The 15,727-nt window shown below is 51.9% G+C and overlaps 1 protein-coding gene across 2 annotated transcripts; it reads right to left on the bottom strand.

The window, feature by feature from the left end:
* Positions 1–7,995: 7,995 nt before the first annotated feature.
* Positions 7,996–10,964, bottom strand: TIMM10 (translocase of inner mitochondrial membrane 10). Of its 2 annotated transcripts, none has more exons than XM_055422777.2 (3): positions 10,844–10,964; positions 10,254–10,370; positions 7,996–8,708 (listed from the first exon to the last, which is right to left on the bottom strand). In XM_055422777.2, the coding sequence occupies exons 2-3, from the start codon at positions 10,322–10,324 to the stop codon at positions 8,507–8,509; spliced, it is 273 nt and encodes a 90-aa protein (XP_055278752.1). In that variant the 5' UTR covers positions 10,325–10,370; positions 10,844–10,964; the 3' UTR covers positions 7,996–8,506. The 2 variants fall into 2 exon arrangements, with proteins under 2 accessions (XP_055278752.1, XP_055278751.1); XM_055422776.2 differs by lacking the exon at positions 10,844–10,964 and adding an exon at positions 10,486–10,837.
* Between the last annotated feature and the right edge of the window lie 4,763 nt (positions 10,965–15,727).

Raw genomic sequence — 15,727 nt, forward strand, 5'->3', positions numbered from 1 at the left:
GAGACAGTACCCGGCTCACAGCCGAGAGATGATTTATTCAGCCCCACAAACAGTCACGGCAAACCTTTGCATGAGGGATGTAAATAAAACGGTGCAGAGAGTTCGGGAAGTGTTTGGCCAAGTCTCAGGTGGTCCAGGGTCAGCGCTAAGGCCAGCAGCACATCCTAGGTGCATACTGCAGAGGACTGAGAACATGCGGTCCAGTTCAATTCAGTCCTCAGTCGTGACCGACTCTCCGCGACCCCATGAATCACAGCACGCCAGGACTCCCTGTCCATCACCAACTCCCGGAGTTCACTCAGACTCATGTCCATCGAGTCGGTGATGCCATCCAGCCATCTCATTCTCTGTCGTCCCCTTCTCCTCCTGCCCTCAATCTTTCCCAGCATCAGAGTCTTTTCCAGTGAGTCAGCTCTTCCCATCAGGTGGCCAAAGTATTGGAGTTTCAGCTTCAACATCAGTCCTTCCAATGAATATTCAGGACTGATCTCCTTTAGGATAGACTGGTTGGATCTCCTTGCAGTCCAAGGGACTCTCAAGAGTCTTCTCCAACACCACAGTTCAAAAGCATCGATTCTTTGGCACTCAGCCTTCTTTATAGTCCAACTCTTACATCCATACATGACCACGGGAAAAACCATAGCTTTGACTGGACAGACCTTTGTTGGCAAAGTGATGTCTCTGCTTTTCAATATGCTCAGTTGGTCTAGGTTGGTCATAGGTTTTATTCCAAGGAGTAAGCAGCTTTTAGTTTCATGGCTGCAGTCACCATCTGCAGTGATTTTGGAACCCAAAACCATTATGTGGACACAAAAACTTAGCCACAAATGTTCATAGCCCTGTTATCCATAAAAGCCAAGAAGTGCAAACTACTCAGTTGTCCAGGAATAAATAAAACTGTGTGTCGCAGGAACCCCCTGGGGTTCAGTGGTTAGGACATGCCTTGCTGAGGGCCTGGGTTTGATCCTTGGTTGGCGAACTAAGATCCCACAAGCCCTGCACGGTGACCAATACTAAAATAAAATAAAAATGCATAATATTCAATATATTATTATTTGGTCATAAAAAGGTCCTGATACATGCTACAACATGGATGAAAGTTGAAAACATTACCCTGAAGGAAAGAAGCCAGATGCAAAACGTCACATATCATAGGACTGCATGCGTACGAAATGCTGGAAATGGGCAGATACATTGAGACTGAAGGTCAGTCGTCAAAAACCAACAAGGACTAAAAGTAACAACGGGGAGGGAGAAATGGGAGGTGGTCGCTAATGAGTGTGGCGTTTCTTCCAGGGGGTGGGGAGTGAAGAAAATGTGCAATTAAATAGCGGTGATGATTGCACAGCTTTGTGAATGTACATAGCATTGACTGAATTGTACACTCAAAAGAGTGGATTTTCTCATCATGTGAATTATCTCTCAGTTTTTAAAACATTTTTAAATACTTTCACAAGTATCAGGCACTAGGGAATTGGAGGATGAATAAGACAGAGTCTATCTTCAGAGAACATGAAGTCCAGGGGAGGAGAGGCATCCATGGATCAAATTATCACAGAGCAAGTGTAACTGCAGCTAAAGGAAGTGCCACGGGGGACAGAGATTCTGCGCTGTCACGCTTCACCCGGGAGGGGCGGCGATCCAGACTAGAGGGCAGGACGGAGTCCCTGAAGAGGCTGCGATGCCAAGATGGGACAATGGACGACTTCCCGCGTCTAATTTATGAACGCTGAAGAGGAAGGAGGACGGGCCTCCCGGGCAGCTCCGCGGTGAAGAATGCACCTGTCAGTGCAGGAGACGCGGGTTGGATCCCCGGGTTGGGAAGAGTCCCCTGGAGGAGGAAATGGCAACCCACTGTAGGACCCTTGCCTGGAGAATCCCAAGGACAGAGGAGCCTGGGGTGGGCTACAGTCCGTGGGGTCGCAAAGGGTCAGACGCGACTGAGCGACTGAACAGCAGCCCTCGAGGCCACAGTGCCGAGGAGGAGGCCGAACCTCCGCGGGAGCTGACGTGCGCCCACACGGAGGCGCGGGTAGGAGGTGGGCTGTGGCGCGAGGCTGCGGCTGGGAAGCAGAGACAGGCCAGTTGGACGGGGTCCTCTAAGACGATGAGTGCTCAGTGATGACGGAAAATGGCCCTTCTCCCCGCTCCCCTGCTGCCTGGGTCTGTAAAGGCGCCCCCTTGCACGCAGTCGTTTAAGTCCAAACTGGAGTTATCCTGTCTCTGCTCCCAGCCTCGCCTTCCACTCCAACCTACTGGTGAGCCTGTGGTTCCCACTTCTGATGCTTCACTTCCTGGTGGTCCAGTGGCTAAGACCCCGCACTTCCACTCAGGGGCATGGGTTCAGTCCCTGGTCATGAATGACATGGACAAAAATGTTTTAGAAAAAAAGAGACAGAGATATCTCTTCTCCATCGACTGCTGTCCCACAAGCCTGGGTCTCATCAGATCCAAGCTGGACTCCTGCAGCCTTTTCACCCTGACCTTCCGGATTCCACTCATACATCCAAGTGCACCTTCCAGGGAGAATTACGTACCTAACACAGCTTTGATCAGGCCACTCCCCTTGGTGGCTTCCCGTGTCTGTTGAGCAAGCATCCGGGCTCCCAGCAGGGCCCTCCTGCTGCCCTCTCCCCCTTCTGGCATCTCCCCTCCCTGTGTTCTCACCGGGGTGACCTGTCCTCATTCATCAGTACCCTGTGTTCTCCCACCTGGGCCTGGAACATTCTTCTGTCCTGGTCTATCTACTGATCCTCCAAATTTTGACTTAAATTTGCCACTTCCTACAGGAAGGCTCTTTGACTCCAACAGTAAGTCCCGCTGCTACATGACTCGTGCGATAACTGAGCTGCCCTCTGACACACCTCATCACGATGCGTGTCTCCTCTGATGGTCCGTGTGTGTCGGCGGGCAGGGACCAGCGCCCACCGCCCCCACCACTAACACTAACCTGCTGCTTAGCACAGGCGCCACCCCCCCCACCCCCGCCCCCGGCAAATTCCTACCCAACCCTCAGGTCTCTCACCCATATTGCTTTCAGGGTGACCGTCTTCTCTGAGCACTCAGACCTGGGGGGATGGGTCATCCCTTTACATAGCAATCATCACAATTATAAGAGGGACGGATTGTATGGAACTGCCCTGATGACAGTCCAATGGTTAAGACTCCACGCTTCCAATGCAGGGGGCCCAGGGTTCAATCCCTGGTCAGGGAACCAGTCGCAGGACACCAGCAGGAGTCCACATACCGCACCTGAAAGATCCTGCATGTTGCAGCTAAGACCCGCTGCAGCTTACTTTTTCAAAGTGACTGAGTTTAGTATCTGTCCCTCCCCAGATTCTTTCTATCTTGCTTCTCTTTGCCCCAGCATTCAAACTGATGCTTGTCACAAGATTTCCCTCAGGTCAGCCCACAAGAATTTTTATGAAACTTCCTGAAATCGCATACAAAACTCTATGTGTGCGTACACTTTTCCGAAGAACCAGTCTGTGGCTTTTGTTGGGAGTTTCAGAATGGTCCAAGCTGAAAGGTTAAGAACCGTCTCCTTTCTTTCTTTCAAAATAGCATGATGTCTATGTAAAACCATTGCCCTAGAATGTAAATTCCAAGTTGGCAAGGATCTTTATCTGTCCTGTTCAATGGGGTACCGCAAATGCCTGGGATGGTGCCTCGATCCTTCCGGGTGCAGGTATAGAATGACCAAGCATATTCTCTGACAACAGCAACGGTTGTGAGAACTATTAGTGGTTGTTAACTCTTGCTGTGTAACAAATGACCCCAGAAAATAATGGCTTAAAGCAATCTTTATTATCTCAGCTTCTCTAGGCTGGGAGTCAGGGTGCAGGCCCATTTGGTCCTCTGCTTCAGAGGCTCTCACAGGGCTGCAAAGTGCCAGCCAGGGCTGCCATCATCTGACAGCTTGACTGGGGGAGGATCTGCATCCCAGGTCACTCAGGAGGGTGCTGGCAGGATTCAGTTCCGCGCTGACTGTGCGCTGGAGGGGGCCCTGAGGTCCCCACCATGTGGGTCTCTTCCTGGGGCAGCTGACAACATGGAAGCTTACCTCCTGAGAGTTTGCAAGCAGTAGGAGAAGGGGAGGACGGGGGGTGGGGGGTGGGGGAGGTGGGGCGGGCGGGGGCGAGAGGAACACTACAAGGACGGCCATTATGATCTTTTGTGCCTGAACCTTGGAAGCAGTTTTCGTCACCTTTGCTGTGTTCTGTTCATTAGATGCAAGCCTCTTCTAGGAGGAGTGAACACTGCTGTATTTAAAATGGATAACCGATAAGGACCTACTGCATAGCACATGGAACTCCGCCCAGTGTTCTGTGGCAGCCTGGATGGGAGGGGCATTTAGGGGAGAATGGATACATGTATATGTATGGCCCTGTCCCTTTGCTGTTCACCTTAAATTAGTACATTGTTAACCAGCTATTTTTTTGTTTAGTTGCTAAGTCACATCCGGTTCTTTTGCAACCCCATGGATTACAGCCTGCCAGGCTCCTCTGTCCATGGGATTTCCCCGGCAACAAGACTGGAGTGGGTTGCCATGTCCTTCTCCAGGGGATCTTCCCAATCCAGGGATCAAACTCACATCTCCTGCACAGGCAGGCGGATTCTTTACCCCTGAGCCACCAGGGAAGCCCATCAATCAGCTATACTCCAATGCAAAATAAAAAGTCTAAAAAATGAAAAAAAAAATCCAACCACCAAAAGCCGCTCTCGAGGTTGGGTGCACAGTGGGAGATCACACTGGGGATGAACAGCAGTGAGCGGAGTGGGTGGGTGGCTAGGCACCACCTTGGAGACCGCCCGCTCCCGGACAGGACGACACGTCTTCTCATTCAGCGTCTAGCTCGGCTGAAAACCCAGGGAGTGCACGGTGCAGCGCAAAGGGCTCCAGGGCAAGCAGCTGACGGGGAGGGCAGAAACGGGCGAGGGAAGGTTCGCTGGACGGCAGAGCCTCTGCCCATCCTCCAGCAGACCCCCGCCAAGCAGGAAAGGAGACTAACGTCAGATCTTCCAACTTTTCAAAAGAAGCCGAAGTCCTGGTTTTTCAAGAGACACTCCTCAATTTGTAAAACTGACCGTCTAGCGAACACACATGAGGACTGAGTTTTTGATGCTTCTCTTCGGCACAGAAGGCGGGCCTCACCTACTCCACCACCCTTCACAGGCCTGCTCACCTCTCCACGCCCCCTCCTGCCCCCCATACTGTTCACGGAAGGCAGCGTGCACGCCAACTCACTCAGTCGTGTCCGACTCCTTGCGACCCCATGGACTGTAACCCGCCAGGCTCCTCTGTCCGTGGGGTTCTCCAGGCAGGAATACTGGAGCGGGTTGCCATTCCCTCCTCCAGGGGGTTGAACCTGCATCTCTTACGGGATTCCTTACCTCCAGTGTCACCTGGGAAGCCCTCACTGAAGGCAGAGACCTAGCTAACTCACTTTGTACACTTTCCACAGCTCTCCGCACGTGGGAAGGCAACAGTAGATTTTGCTGAACGAAATACGACTTTGGTGACAAACACTGCACTAAGGAAGACTGCCCAAGTCCACCCTCACCTCCGCCCGAGAGGAGTGCGTAAAAGTGGGCTCTGAGGTCTGAATTAGCTGCAGTCCTGCCACTTGCTTGTTCTGGGATCCTTAGCAAGTTACTGACTTTTGGGAGCCTCAGCTTCTTCATCTATGAGAACCACAGTACCTGCCTCAGAGTTGTTATCAGATCTTAATGAAATAATATACTCACCAGCAAACTGTGGCAACAATAGGTTTTTTTTTTCTTTTAATTTCTTGTTGTTTCCAGCCACACTGGCTCGTCGTCACCCTGTGCAGGCTTTCTCCAGCTGCGGCCAGCAGGGGCTCCTCTCTGCTTGCAGTGCGTGTGGGATCTTCCTGGACCAGGGATCGAACTAGCGTCCCCTGCATTGCAAGGTGGACCCTAAGTGTCTGCATCCCCAGGGAAGCCCTCAACAGGTACTTGTGCTCGAATCCACACACACACACCCATTTCCTCACTGGATCCTTGGCATGTCTCCCCAGACACACACACACACACAGACACACACACCCATTTCCTCACTGGATCCTCGGCATGTCTGCCCCGAATCCATGTCATCCATCTACCGCCATCCACCCGGCTGGCAGCTAGAGGGAGCCTTTAAAATGCAGATCCGTCATTTTCACGGCCAGGGTTCACCTCCTTCCAGTTTGCTGATGCCCTTCGGAGAACAGCCAGCCTTTTAACACAGCTCTTCGGGCTCCCTGGAGCTGCGCCGGCGCAGCCTCGGACAGGTCTCTCCCCCACCCACCTCCCATCCCATCCCACTCCGACACGAGCTTCCCTGCAGCGCTGTCTGTAGCTGAAACCTTCTCTCCACCGCGACCGCCCCAGCTTCTAATACACGTTCCAGCGATGCACCCTGGAAACTCCCGACACTTCCTGCTACGCTGAGGGCAGGCACGCTTTTCCTCCCCACTGACCCTCCCCAGCACACCCGCGCTGAGGACCCGCGGGCGGGCGGCGCCACCTGCTGGCCCACTCCGGCGCTGCAGCACCTGGACGCGGGCTCAGCCCACCCTGGAGGTGATTTTTTAACAATGATTTTTGACTTTTCTGGGGGTGTTATGTCTCCTTACATCCAAGTTAACAATTACAAAAAAAAGGTAACATTATGAATATTTAACATGGGAAAAGGAGGCACTTTCCCAAGTGCCTTAGTTATTATTAACACATTTAATCTTCACAGTGACTCGATGAACTCGTTTTATCACTTGATAGACACGGTAACTGAGCTGGTGCTGGCCGTAAAGAATCTGCCTACCAGTGCAGGAGATGGAAGAGACGAAGGTTCGATCCCTGGGTCGGATGATCCCTTGAAAAAAGGGCATGGCAACCCACTCCAGTCTCCTTGCCTGGAGAGTGGGATGGACAGAGGAGCCTGGTGGGCTGCAGTCCACGGGGTCGCCAGGAGTCGGACACGACTGAGCACACACTCAGCTGAGGCAGAGCTGTCAGATGCCTCCCCAGGAGCACACAGAAACTTTCACCCCAGGCGGTCTGACCTGAACCTGGACTGTTTTTTCCTGGATGTTCCGTGCAGTTTGTAGGACACTAGTTATCCAACCAGGAAATGAACCTGGGCCCTTGGCAGTGAAAGTGACAGGACCCAACTACTGGGTGGCCAGGGAATTCCCTGAACCTGTCCTCTGTAAGCCTGACACGCAGCATTGGGGTCACCGAAGCTCCCTGTGCAGCGAGCCGCCTTTCTGAGCTGCAGTTCTCCAAGGGCACCCTCAGGACAGGGGTCGCTGCAGCCTCTCCTCTGCGAGGCAGCACACGCAGCAGTCCGTCCTGGCCTCCAGGCTACTGCTCCTCTCCTGGGGCCCAGAAACTACCACCTCTCGGAGCCCCCGTTTCCTAAGAGGGCCTCTAGCCTGCTGGGTGGATCAGAACGCAGACCCCACCAAGGGTAAGGAGTGCGGTCCCCAGCGCAGACTCAGGTGGACCCCGGATAGCTAATGGTAGGTTATCACTCAGGCCCTCCCCTGGATCACACACACCGTGCGGGCTGCTGGGTCCCTTCACGTGTTCTGCTATGGCCGTTTAGAACCAAGATGTTGTGGGTACTTAAGCTACATCTCCTTTCCACCTGCTCCTCTAAATCATCCTTTTTCCATCATTCGAGAAAACGCTGCCTGCACTTCAGTTGTTAAACATAAAAAGCTGGGCTTCCCTGATGGTACAGTGACGAAGAACCCACCTGCCAATGCAGGAGACGTGGGTTTGATCCTGGGTCCGGGAAGATTCCACCTGCCGCGGGACCATGAGCTGCAACTGCTTTAGCCCCCATGCCTACGGTCTGTGCTCCGCAACGAGAGCCCCACACCCCACAACCAGAGAAAGCCCGCTCCCAGCAACGAAGACCCAGCGCATCCAAACCAAACAAAGCGTATGCTTGTTACAAAAACAGAAGTATCCTGGGAACCTTCTCAGCCCAGTCATTATTGTAAGTGGTTTATTCACGTCAACTCACTTTACCTTCACCCAGCCCTGTGACCGTCCCCCCACTTTACAGATGAGGAAGCCAAGCACGGTGAAGTCAGGGTCACACAGACGCCTCGGCCCTGGAGCAGCGGGGACTGACGGGGACTGCCCCCTTAAGCCACAGGACCGGTCTGTTTTTAAACACATCAGACTCCCTCTGCTGGTAGAGGCTGTGTCTGCCGCCTTCACGCCCAAGTGCCAGGCATACTGCTTCACACACTGCGGGTGTCAACAAATTTAATATATAATATATATGTACACACTCACACACACAGTCACGGGGAAGTGTGACAAATACCCTTCTGCACCTGGGAAAGGGCTCCATCATACTCCAGCTCCTGGAGACTCTCCGGAAGGAGTCCAGGCCTGGCAGTCTGCACAGATGACACCCAACGGGGGGCACTTTTATTGGACAAGTGGGAAGGGATGGGGTGCACCTGAGGGTGTACTGTTGGGCGCCTCACACAGGCCCGGAACTCTGCTGCACCCTCTTCATCAGCTCCTCGTCCTGCACAGACAGCTCAGTCAACTTCTTGCCCATCCGCTCGTGGATGTCTAGGTACTTGGAGACGCAGCGGTCCAGGCACACGGACTCGCCCTTGGACAGCTCTGCTTCCCTATAGTGGGGGGGCACGCACTTCCGATGGCAGGCGCTGGTCATTCTAGAAAGAAGGGCAAGGTCCGGTCAGCAGCTGCTGTGGTGAACCAGGAACTCGCGACCACTCCTGCCCTGCTACCCTGGTTTCACCCGCCAGGAGGCAGTGTAAACCCACAATCTGCACCTCCACCGTCGTGGGGGTCCTTGTCTGACCCACGGTTACCCCGTGTTTTTGACTCATCAGATAGGAACCATCAGTTGAGTACTGGCTACGTTCCAGACATCATGTTAAGTGCGTGACAGGGATTCTGCCATGCAGTCCTTAGGATAACTCTATGCAGTAGGCACGAGCGTTACCCCCTTTTTACAAATTAGGGAGTGAGGGAACAGAGAGCCTCAGGATCACATAAAACTGGGCTATGAACGGAGGGAGCCTGACGGGGGGCTTCCCAGGTGGTGCAGTTGTAAAGAACCCGCCTGCCAATGCAGGAGACATAAGAGCCGTGGGTTCGATCCCTGGATGGGGAAGATCACCTGGAACAGGGCGTGGCAGCCCACTGCAGGATTCCTGCCTGGAGAATCCCAGACAGAGGAGCCCTGTGGGATACAGTCCATGAGGTTGCAGGGTTGGACATGACCGAAGCGACTTACACGCACGCATGAAGCCTGACTTCACAGCTTACTTTAAAAAATTATTCTCACATATAGCCTCCGAGACAAAGCCAACTAATCAAAGGATACCAGAGAGTTTTAACCAATAAAATTAGCAAACAATTGTTGACTGCCTACTTGTGTTGGGCTTGCTAAGTCTGTCTTATATTTTAACATTTAATATTTATAATGTCTCTATGAAGAAGGTACTTTTATAAACTCCATTTTATAGCTAGGATAACCACCAGTCTACAAGTCCAAGTAACTTCCCCAGGGCCACAGTAGTGGTGGTTGGTGTGGCTGTGATTTGTTTCCAAATCTGCCCAATGACTCATTAGGAGTCAGACTGAAGTTCTGGTCCTGACGAGTTTTGGACCCTGAGAAAGCTGCTGAACCTCTAGAAGCCTCAATGTCCTCACCTTAAAAATGGGACAAGAGAACTCAGTGGAGATTATAAAAAAGATAATGCCTATAAAGTGCTCAGCACTGCTAAATGGGTTACACGGGATCTGTCAGAAGGCAACTGCTCTACTGCTCCCAGAACCCAACCAGAGCCTGGTTTCTCTTCCTGCTCGGCTCCTCCATCATTAATTCCATCCCAATCCCAATGCCCAAGTCCTTCTAGTGAGTCCACACTGCGTCTGCATTAGCCCTTAACCATGGGGGTAGGTGGAGAAGGAAACGCAACCCACTCCAGTCTTCTTACCTGGGAAATCGCATGGACAGAGGAGCCTGGCAGGCTACAATCCCAGGAGTGGAAAAGAGTCAGACACGACTCAGCCACTGGGCATGCACGCACGCTTGCATGTGGGAGGGGGTGGGTGCTGGGAAGGTAAGTATGGACCTCAGTTTATCCTAGATTGAGACGAAGATTTTTCGGAAGTCGCCCACCTCTGCCCTTCGAGAGGATGACTTGGGAGCATTCTCTAAGACAAGTGAGCGACAGGACCGGCCTTACCTGTTGTACATGTCGGCCATCATCTCTACCTCCAGCTCTGCAGCCAGCTGCTGGGCCCTGAGTGGGTCCATCTCGGCCCTGCGCCCTGGAAGCGATCTCCTGCGGGCCTCCTAGTTCCTGGGGTGGGGGGAGACATCACGGTCAGCACCCAGCCCTCCCACCCGCTTTCCCGTCCAGGGGCCGCAGGACGTGGAGGAATCGCAAGGGCAATCGACCAGGAGGGGCCGCTGACCTCGGCGAGCTCAAGCACCGAGCGTCGGACGTGGGAACCGAGGCCCCGAGGGGGAACGCGGCCCCGGACCAGGCCGCAAAGACGGCGACGGCAGGCCTGCAGAGCGGGTCCCGGCGCCCTGACGCCCAGCCCCTCAGGGTGGCGTCTCTCCGGGAGTGGAGGCGGGGAGCCGGGACGGGGCCCCGAACGGCCGGCACGAACGCGCGGGGCCCTGCGGATCCGACGCGACGCGGCCCCGCGGGGCTTCGGCCCGGGAGCGGCGGCGCCGTAGTCGGGGTCGCCGCGCGCAGCCCCTCCCCGCGCCGGGCCTCTCCCCGCGCCCCGGGGCCCCCGGCGGCGGGCACAGCCGCGAACTCACCGCGCGCAGCCGCGGCGGGGCGGAAGCACGTGGGCGCGGCCGGCGGGAAGTCCCGCCCCCCGTCCGCTCAGGCCGCGCTTCCGGAAGGAAACGCCCGCCGCGGGCGGCGCCGGGAAATCCGCCACCATAGAGAGGGAGCGGCTGCCTCCGGCCGGCGGCGGCGGAGTCCTCCGGGTGCTAGAGAGGACTTCAGGTACCATAGAGGCCGCGACGGGGCGTAGAGCGTCCGCAGCAGGTGGAGTTAGGGTCCCCAGCGTGGGTGGTGGAGAGGCTTGTCGGTTCTGTCCGGGCGGGCAGGGGTACCGAGCTCGGTGAACCTCACCCTCCGCCCCCGAGAGGGCTGAAGTCGGAGTGCAGGTCTGGGGCGGAGAAGGAAGGGCGTCCTCTGACTGCAGCTCTCAGATGCACGTAACCCCACCTGGGCCGCCTAAAATCACCCCAGAGTCCAGGGCCCATTTCGCACTAAATAAATCAGAATCCTGGGCTAGGACCCAGGCATGGGTACGTCGTGGGAGTATGTAATTTCCTCGGTTCTGCCTCGTCACAGGAAGAATTTGAAGGGATGGAGGTTAAAACCCTTGGACAGGTCCGTGTTACAGCTCTGTTTTATTTAGAAAAGAAAGGAAAATACATCTTACAGGCGTGAGGGACTGCCGACCCAAAGGGCGCAAAGAAGGGAGAGAGAACCCTGGCCCTTAGACTTCTCTTTTTATGTGTTTTTTTTTCCTCCCCCGGGCCTGCCCTATGTAAAGTGGGCTCGCCAGGGGTGCTGTTTGTTCTACCCGAGGTCCTCACTCTGGTCCTTAGACCTTCCTTTGTTCTATTTTCTCAGGCTTTTCCGTTCCTTGTCTTTTAGCCAGCGCCATTCTGGGCTCCTTTTTCCTATTCTAACTACCTAACAGGTCCATTGTAGAATTCCCCTGCAATTCCCAGTGCAGGCAGGTTTGAGAAGCAGAGCTCAAGAGGGCTTACTGGTGAACACAGCTGTGTGAATATCCCTGAACTGTCTCTGGGGTTGCAGAGACAAGCGAGGCTCCTTCTTGCAGAAAGGGGAGTCAAGTACGCAGTATGTTTTATTCAACTCCTGTTAGACGCCCCCACAATCATAGACAACTAGCCAATCGGATCACACTGACCACAGCCTTGTCTAAATGAAACTAAGCTGTGCCATGTGGGGCCACCCAAGATGGACTGGTCGCGGTGGAGAGGTCTGACAGAATGTCGTCCATTGGAGAAGGGAATGGCAAACCACTTCAGTATTCTTGCCTTGAGGACCCCATGAACAGTCTGAAAAGATAAAAAAAAAAATAGGATACTGAAAGATGAATTCCCCAGGTTGATAGGTGCCCAATATGCTACTGGAGATCAGTGGAGAAATAACTCCAGAAAGAATGAAGGGATAGAGTTAAAGCAGAAACAACACCCAGTTGTGGATGGGACTGGGGATGGAAGCAAGGTCCGATGCTGTAAAGAGCAATATTCCATAGGAACCTGGAATGTTAAGTCCATGAATCAAGGCAAATTGGAAGTGGTCGAACAGGAGATGGCAAGAGTGAACAGCAACATTCTAGGAATCAGTGAACTAAGATGGACTGGAATGGGTGAATTTAACTCAGATGACCATTATATCTACTACTGTGGGCAGGAATCCCTTAGAAATGGAGTAGCCATCATGGTCAACAAAAGAGTCCAAAATGCAGTACTTGGATGCAATCTCAAAAATGATAGAATGATCTCTGTTCATTTCCAAGGCAAACCATTCAATATCACAGTAATCCAAGTCTATGCCCCAACCAGTAATGCTGAAGAAGCCGAAGTTGAACAGTTCTATGAAGACCTACAAGACCTTCTATAACTAACATCCAAAAAAGATGTCCTTGTCATTATAGGGGACTGGAATGCAAAAGTAGGAAGTCAAGAAACACCTGGAGTAACAGGGAAATTTGGCTTTGGAGCACGGAATCAAGCAGGGCAAAGGCTAATAGAGTTTTGTCAAGAGAACGCACTGGTCATAGCAAACACCCTCTTCCAACAACACAAGAGAAGACTCTACACATGGATATCACCAGATGGTCAACACCAAAATCAGGTTGATTATATTCTTTGCAGCCAAAGATGGAGAAGCTGTATACAGTTAGCAAAAACAAGACCAGGAGCTGACTGTGGCTCAGATCATGACCTCCTTATTGCCAAATTCAGACTTAAATTGAAGAAAGTGGAGAAAACCACTAGACCATTCAGGTATGACCTAAATCAAATCCCTTATGATTATACAGTGGAAGTGAGAAATAGATTTAAGGGATTAGATCTGATAGATAGAGTGTCTGATGAACTCTGGATGGAGGTTCGTGACATTGTACAGGAGACAGGGACTAAGACCATCCCCATGGAAAAGAAATGCAAAAAGCAAAATGGCTGTCTGAGGAGGCCTTACAAATAGCTGTGAAAAGAAGAGAAGTGAAAAGCAAAGGAGAAAAGGAAAGATATAAGCATCTGAATGCAGAGTTCCAAAGAATAGCAAGGAGAGATAAGAAAGCCTTCCTCAGTGATCAGTGCAAAGAAATAGAGGAAAACAACAGAATAGGAAAAACAAGAGATCTCTTCAAGAAAATTAGAGATTCCAAGGGAACATTTCATGCAAAGATGGGCTCGATAAAGGACAGAAATGGTATGGACCTAAGAGAAACAGAAGATATTAAGAAGAGGTGGCAAGAATACACAGAAGAACTGTACAAAAAAGATCTTCACGATGAAGATAATCACGATGTTGTGATCACTCACCTAGAGCCAGACATCTTGGAATGTGAAGTCAAGTGGGCCTTAGGAAGCATCACTACAAACAAAGCTAGTGGAGGTGATGGAATTCCAGTTGAGCTATTTCATATCCTGAAAGATGATGCTGTGAAAGTGCTACACTCAATATGCCAGCAAATTTGGAAAACTCAGCAGTGGCCACAGGACTGGAAAAGGTCGGTTTTCATTCCAATCCCAAAGAAAGGCAATGCCAAAGAATGCTCAAACTGCCACACAATTGCACTCATCTCACACGCTAGTAAAGTAATGCTTAAAATTTTCCAAGCCAGGCTTCAGCAATACATGAACCGTGAACGTCCAGATGTTCAAGCTGGTTTTAGAAGAAGCAGAGGAACCAGAGATCAAATTTCCAACATCCGCTGGATCATGGAAAAAGCAAGAGAGTTCCAGAAAAAGATCTATTTCTGCTTTATTGACTATGCCAAAGCCTTTGACTGTGTGGATCACAACAAACTGTGGAATATTCTGAAAGAGGTGGGAATACCAGACCACCTGACCTGCCTCCTGAGAAATCTGTATGCAGGTCAGGAAGCAACAGTTAGAACTGGATATGGAACAACAGACTGGTTCCAAATAGGAAAAGGAGTACGTCAAGGCTGTATATTGTCACTCTGCTTATTTAACTTATATGCAGAGTACATCATGAGAAACGCTGGGCTAGAAGAAGCACAGCTGGAATCAAGATTGCCAGGAGAAATATCAATAACCTCAGATATGCAGATGACACCACCCTTATGGCAGAAAGTGAAGAACTAAAGAGCCTCTTGCTGAAAGTGAAAGAGGAGAGTTAAAAAGTTGGCTTAAAGCTCAACATTCAGAAAACTAAGATCATGGCATCTGGTCCCATCACTTCATGGGAAATAGATGGGGAAACAGTGGAAATAGTGTCAGACTTTATTTTTCTGGGCTCCAAAATCACTGCAGATGGTGATTGCAGCCATGAAATTAAAAGACGCTTACTCCTTGGAAGGAAGGTTATGACCAACCTAGATAGCATATTAAAAACAGAGACATTCTACTTTGCCAACAAAGGTCCGTCTAGTCAAGGCTATGGTTTTTCCAGTGGTCATGTATGGATGTGAGAGTTAGACTGTGAAGAAAGCTGAGTGCCGAAGATTTGATGCTTTTGAACTCTGGTGTTGAAGAAGACTCTTGAGAGTCCCTTGGACTGCAAGGAGATTCATCCAGTCCATCCTAAAGGATATCAGTCCTGGGTGTTTATTGAAAGGACTGATGCTGAAGCTGAAACTATTATACTTTGGCTACCTGATGGGAAGAGCTGACTCATTTGAAAAGACCCTGATGCTGGGAAAGATTGAGGGCAGGTGGAGAAGGGGACGACAGAGGATGAGATGGTTGGATGGCATCACCGACTCAATGGACATGGGTTTGGGTGGACTCTGGGAGTTGGTGATTGACAGGGAGGCCTGGTGTGCCATGGTTCGTGGGGTCGCAAAGAGTTGGACAGGACTGAGCAAGTGAACTGAACTGAACTAGACGCCCTGGGCCATCTCTTCATAAAGGTGATTAGGCAGCCATTGCGGCTGCCACCAGTGCCAACCTAGCGTGTGTGGGTGAAGAAGAAGGGTGTCTGTGAGTGTGTGTGAGTATGAAGGGTATTAGTCGCTCAGTCATGTCCAACTCTTGGCGTCCCCATGGACTATAGTCCACCAGGCTCCTCTGTCCATGGGGATTCTCCAGGCAAGAATACTGGAGTGGGTTGTCATGCCCTCCTTTAGGGGATCTTCCCCACCCAGGGATCAAACCCAGGTCTTCCACACTGCAGGCAGATTCTTTACCATCTGATCCACCAGGGAAACACAAGAATACTGGAGGGTAGCCTATCCGCTCTCCAGGGGATCTTCCCAACCCCAGGATCGAATCCGGGTCTCCTGCATTGCAGGCAGATTCTTTATTGTCTGAGCCACCAGGGAACAAGACAATGTGCTTCTCCTCTGCACGCCTGTCTCCTGCTCCCCGCCCTCATCCCCCCACCCCAAGAAAAAAATCCACCTCGATCCTGGATTTTTCAAGGGACGTCCCAGTAGATGAAATTTAAAGATGTAAGTT

This window comes from Moschus berezovskii, chromosome 14, assembly GCF_049115385.1.
Source record: "Moschus berezovskii isolate FMDL1 chromosome 14, NW_MosBer_1.0, whole genome shotgun sequence".
NCBI lineage: Eukaryota > Metazoa > Chordata > Mammalia > Artiodactyla > Moschidae > Moschus > Moschus berezovskii.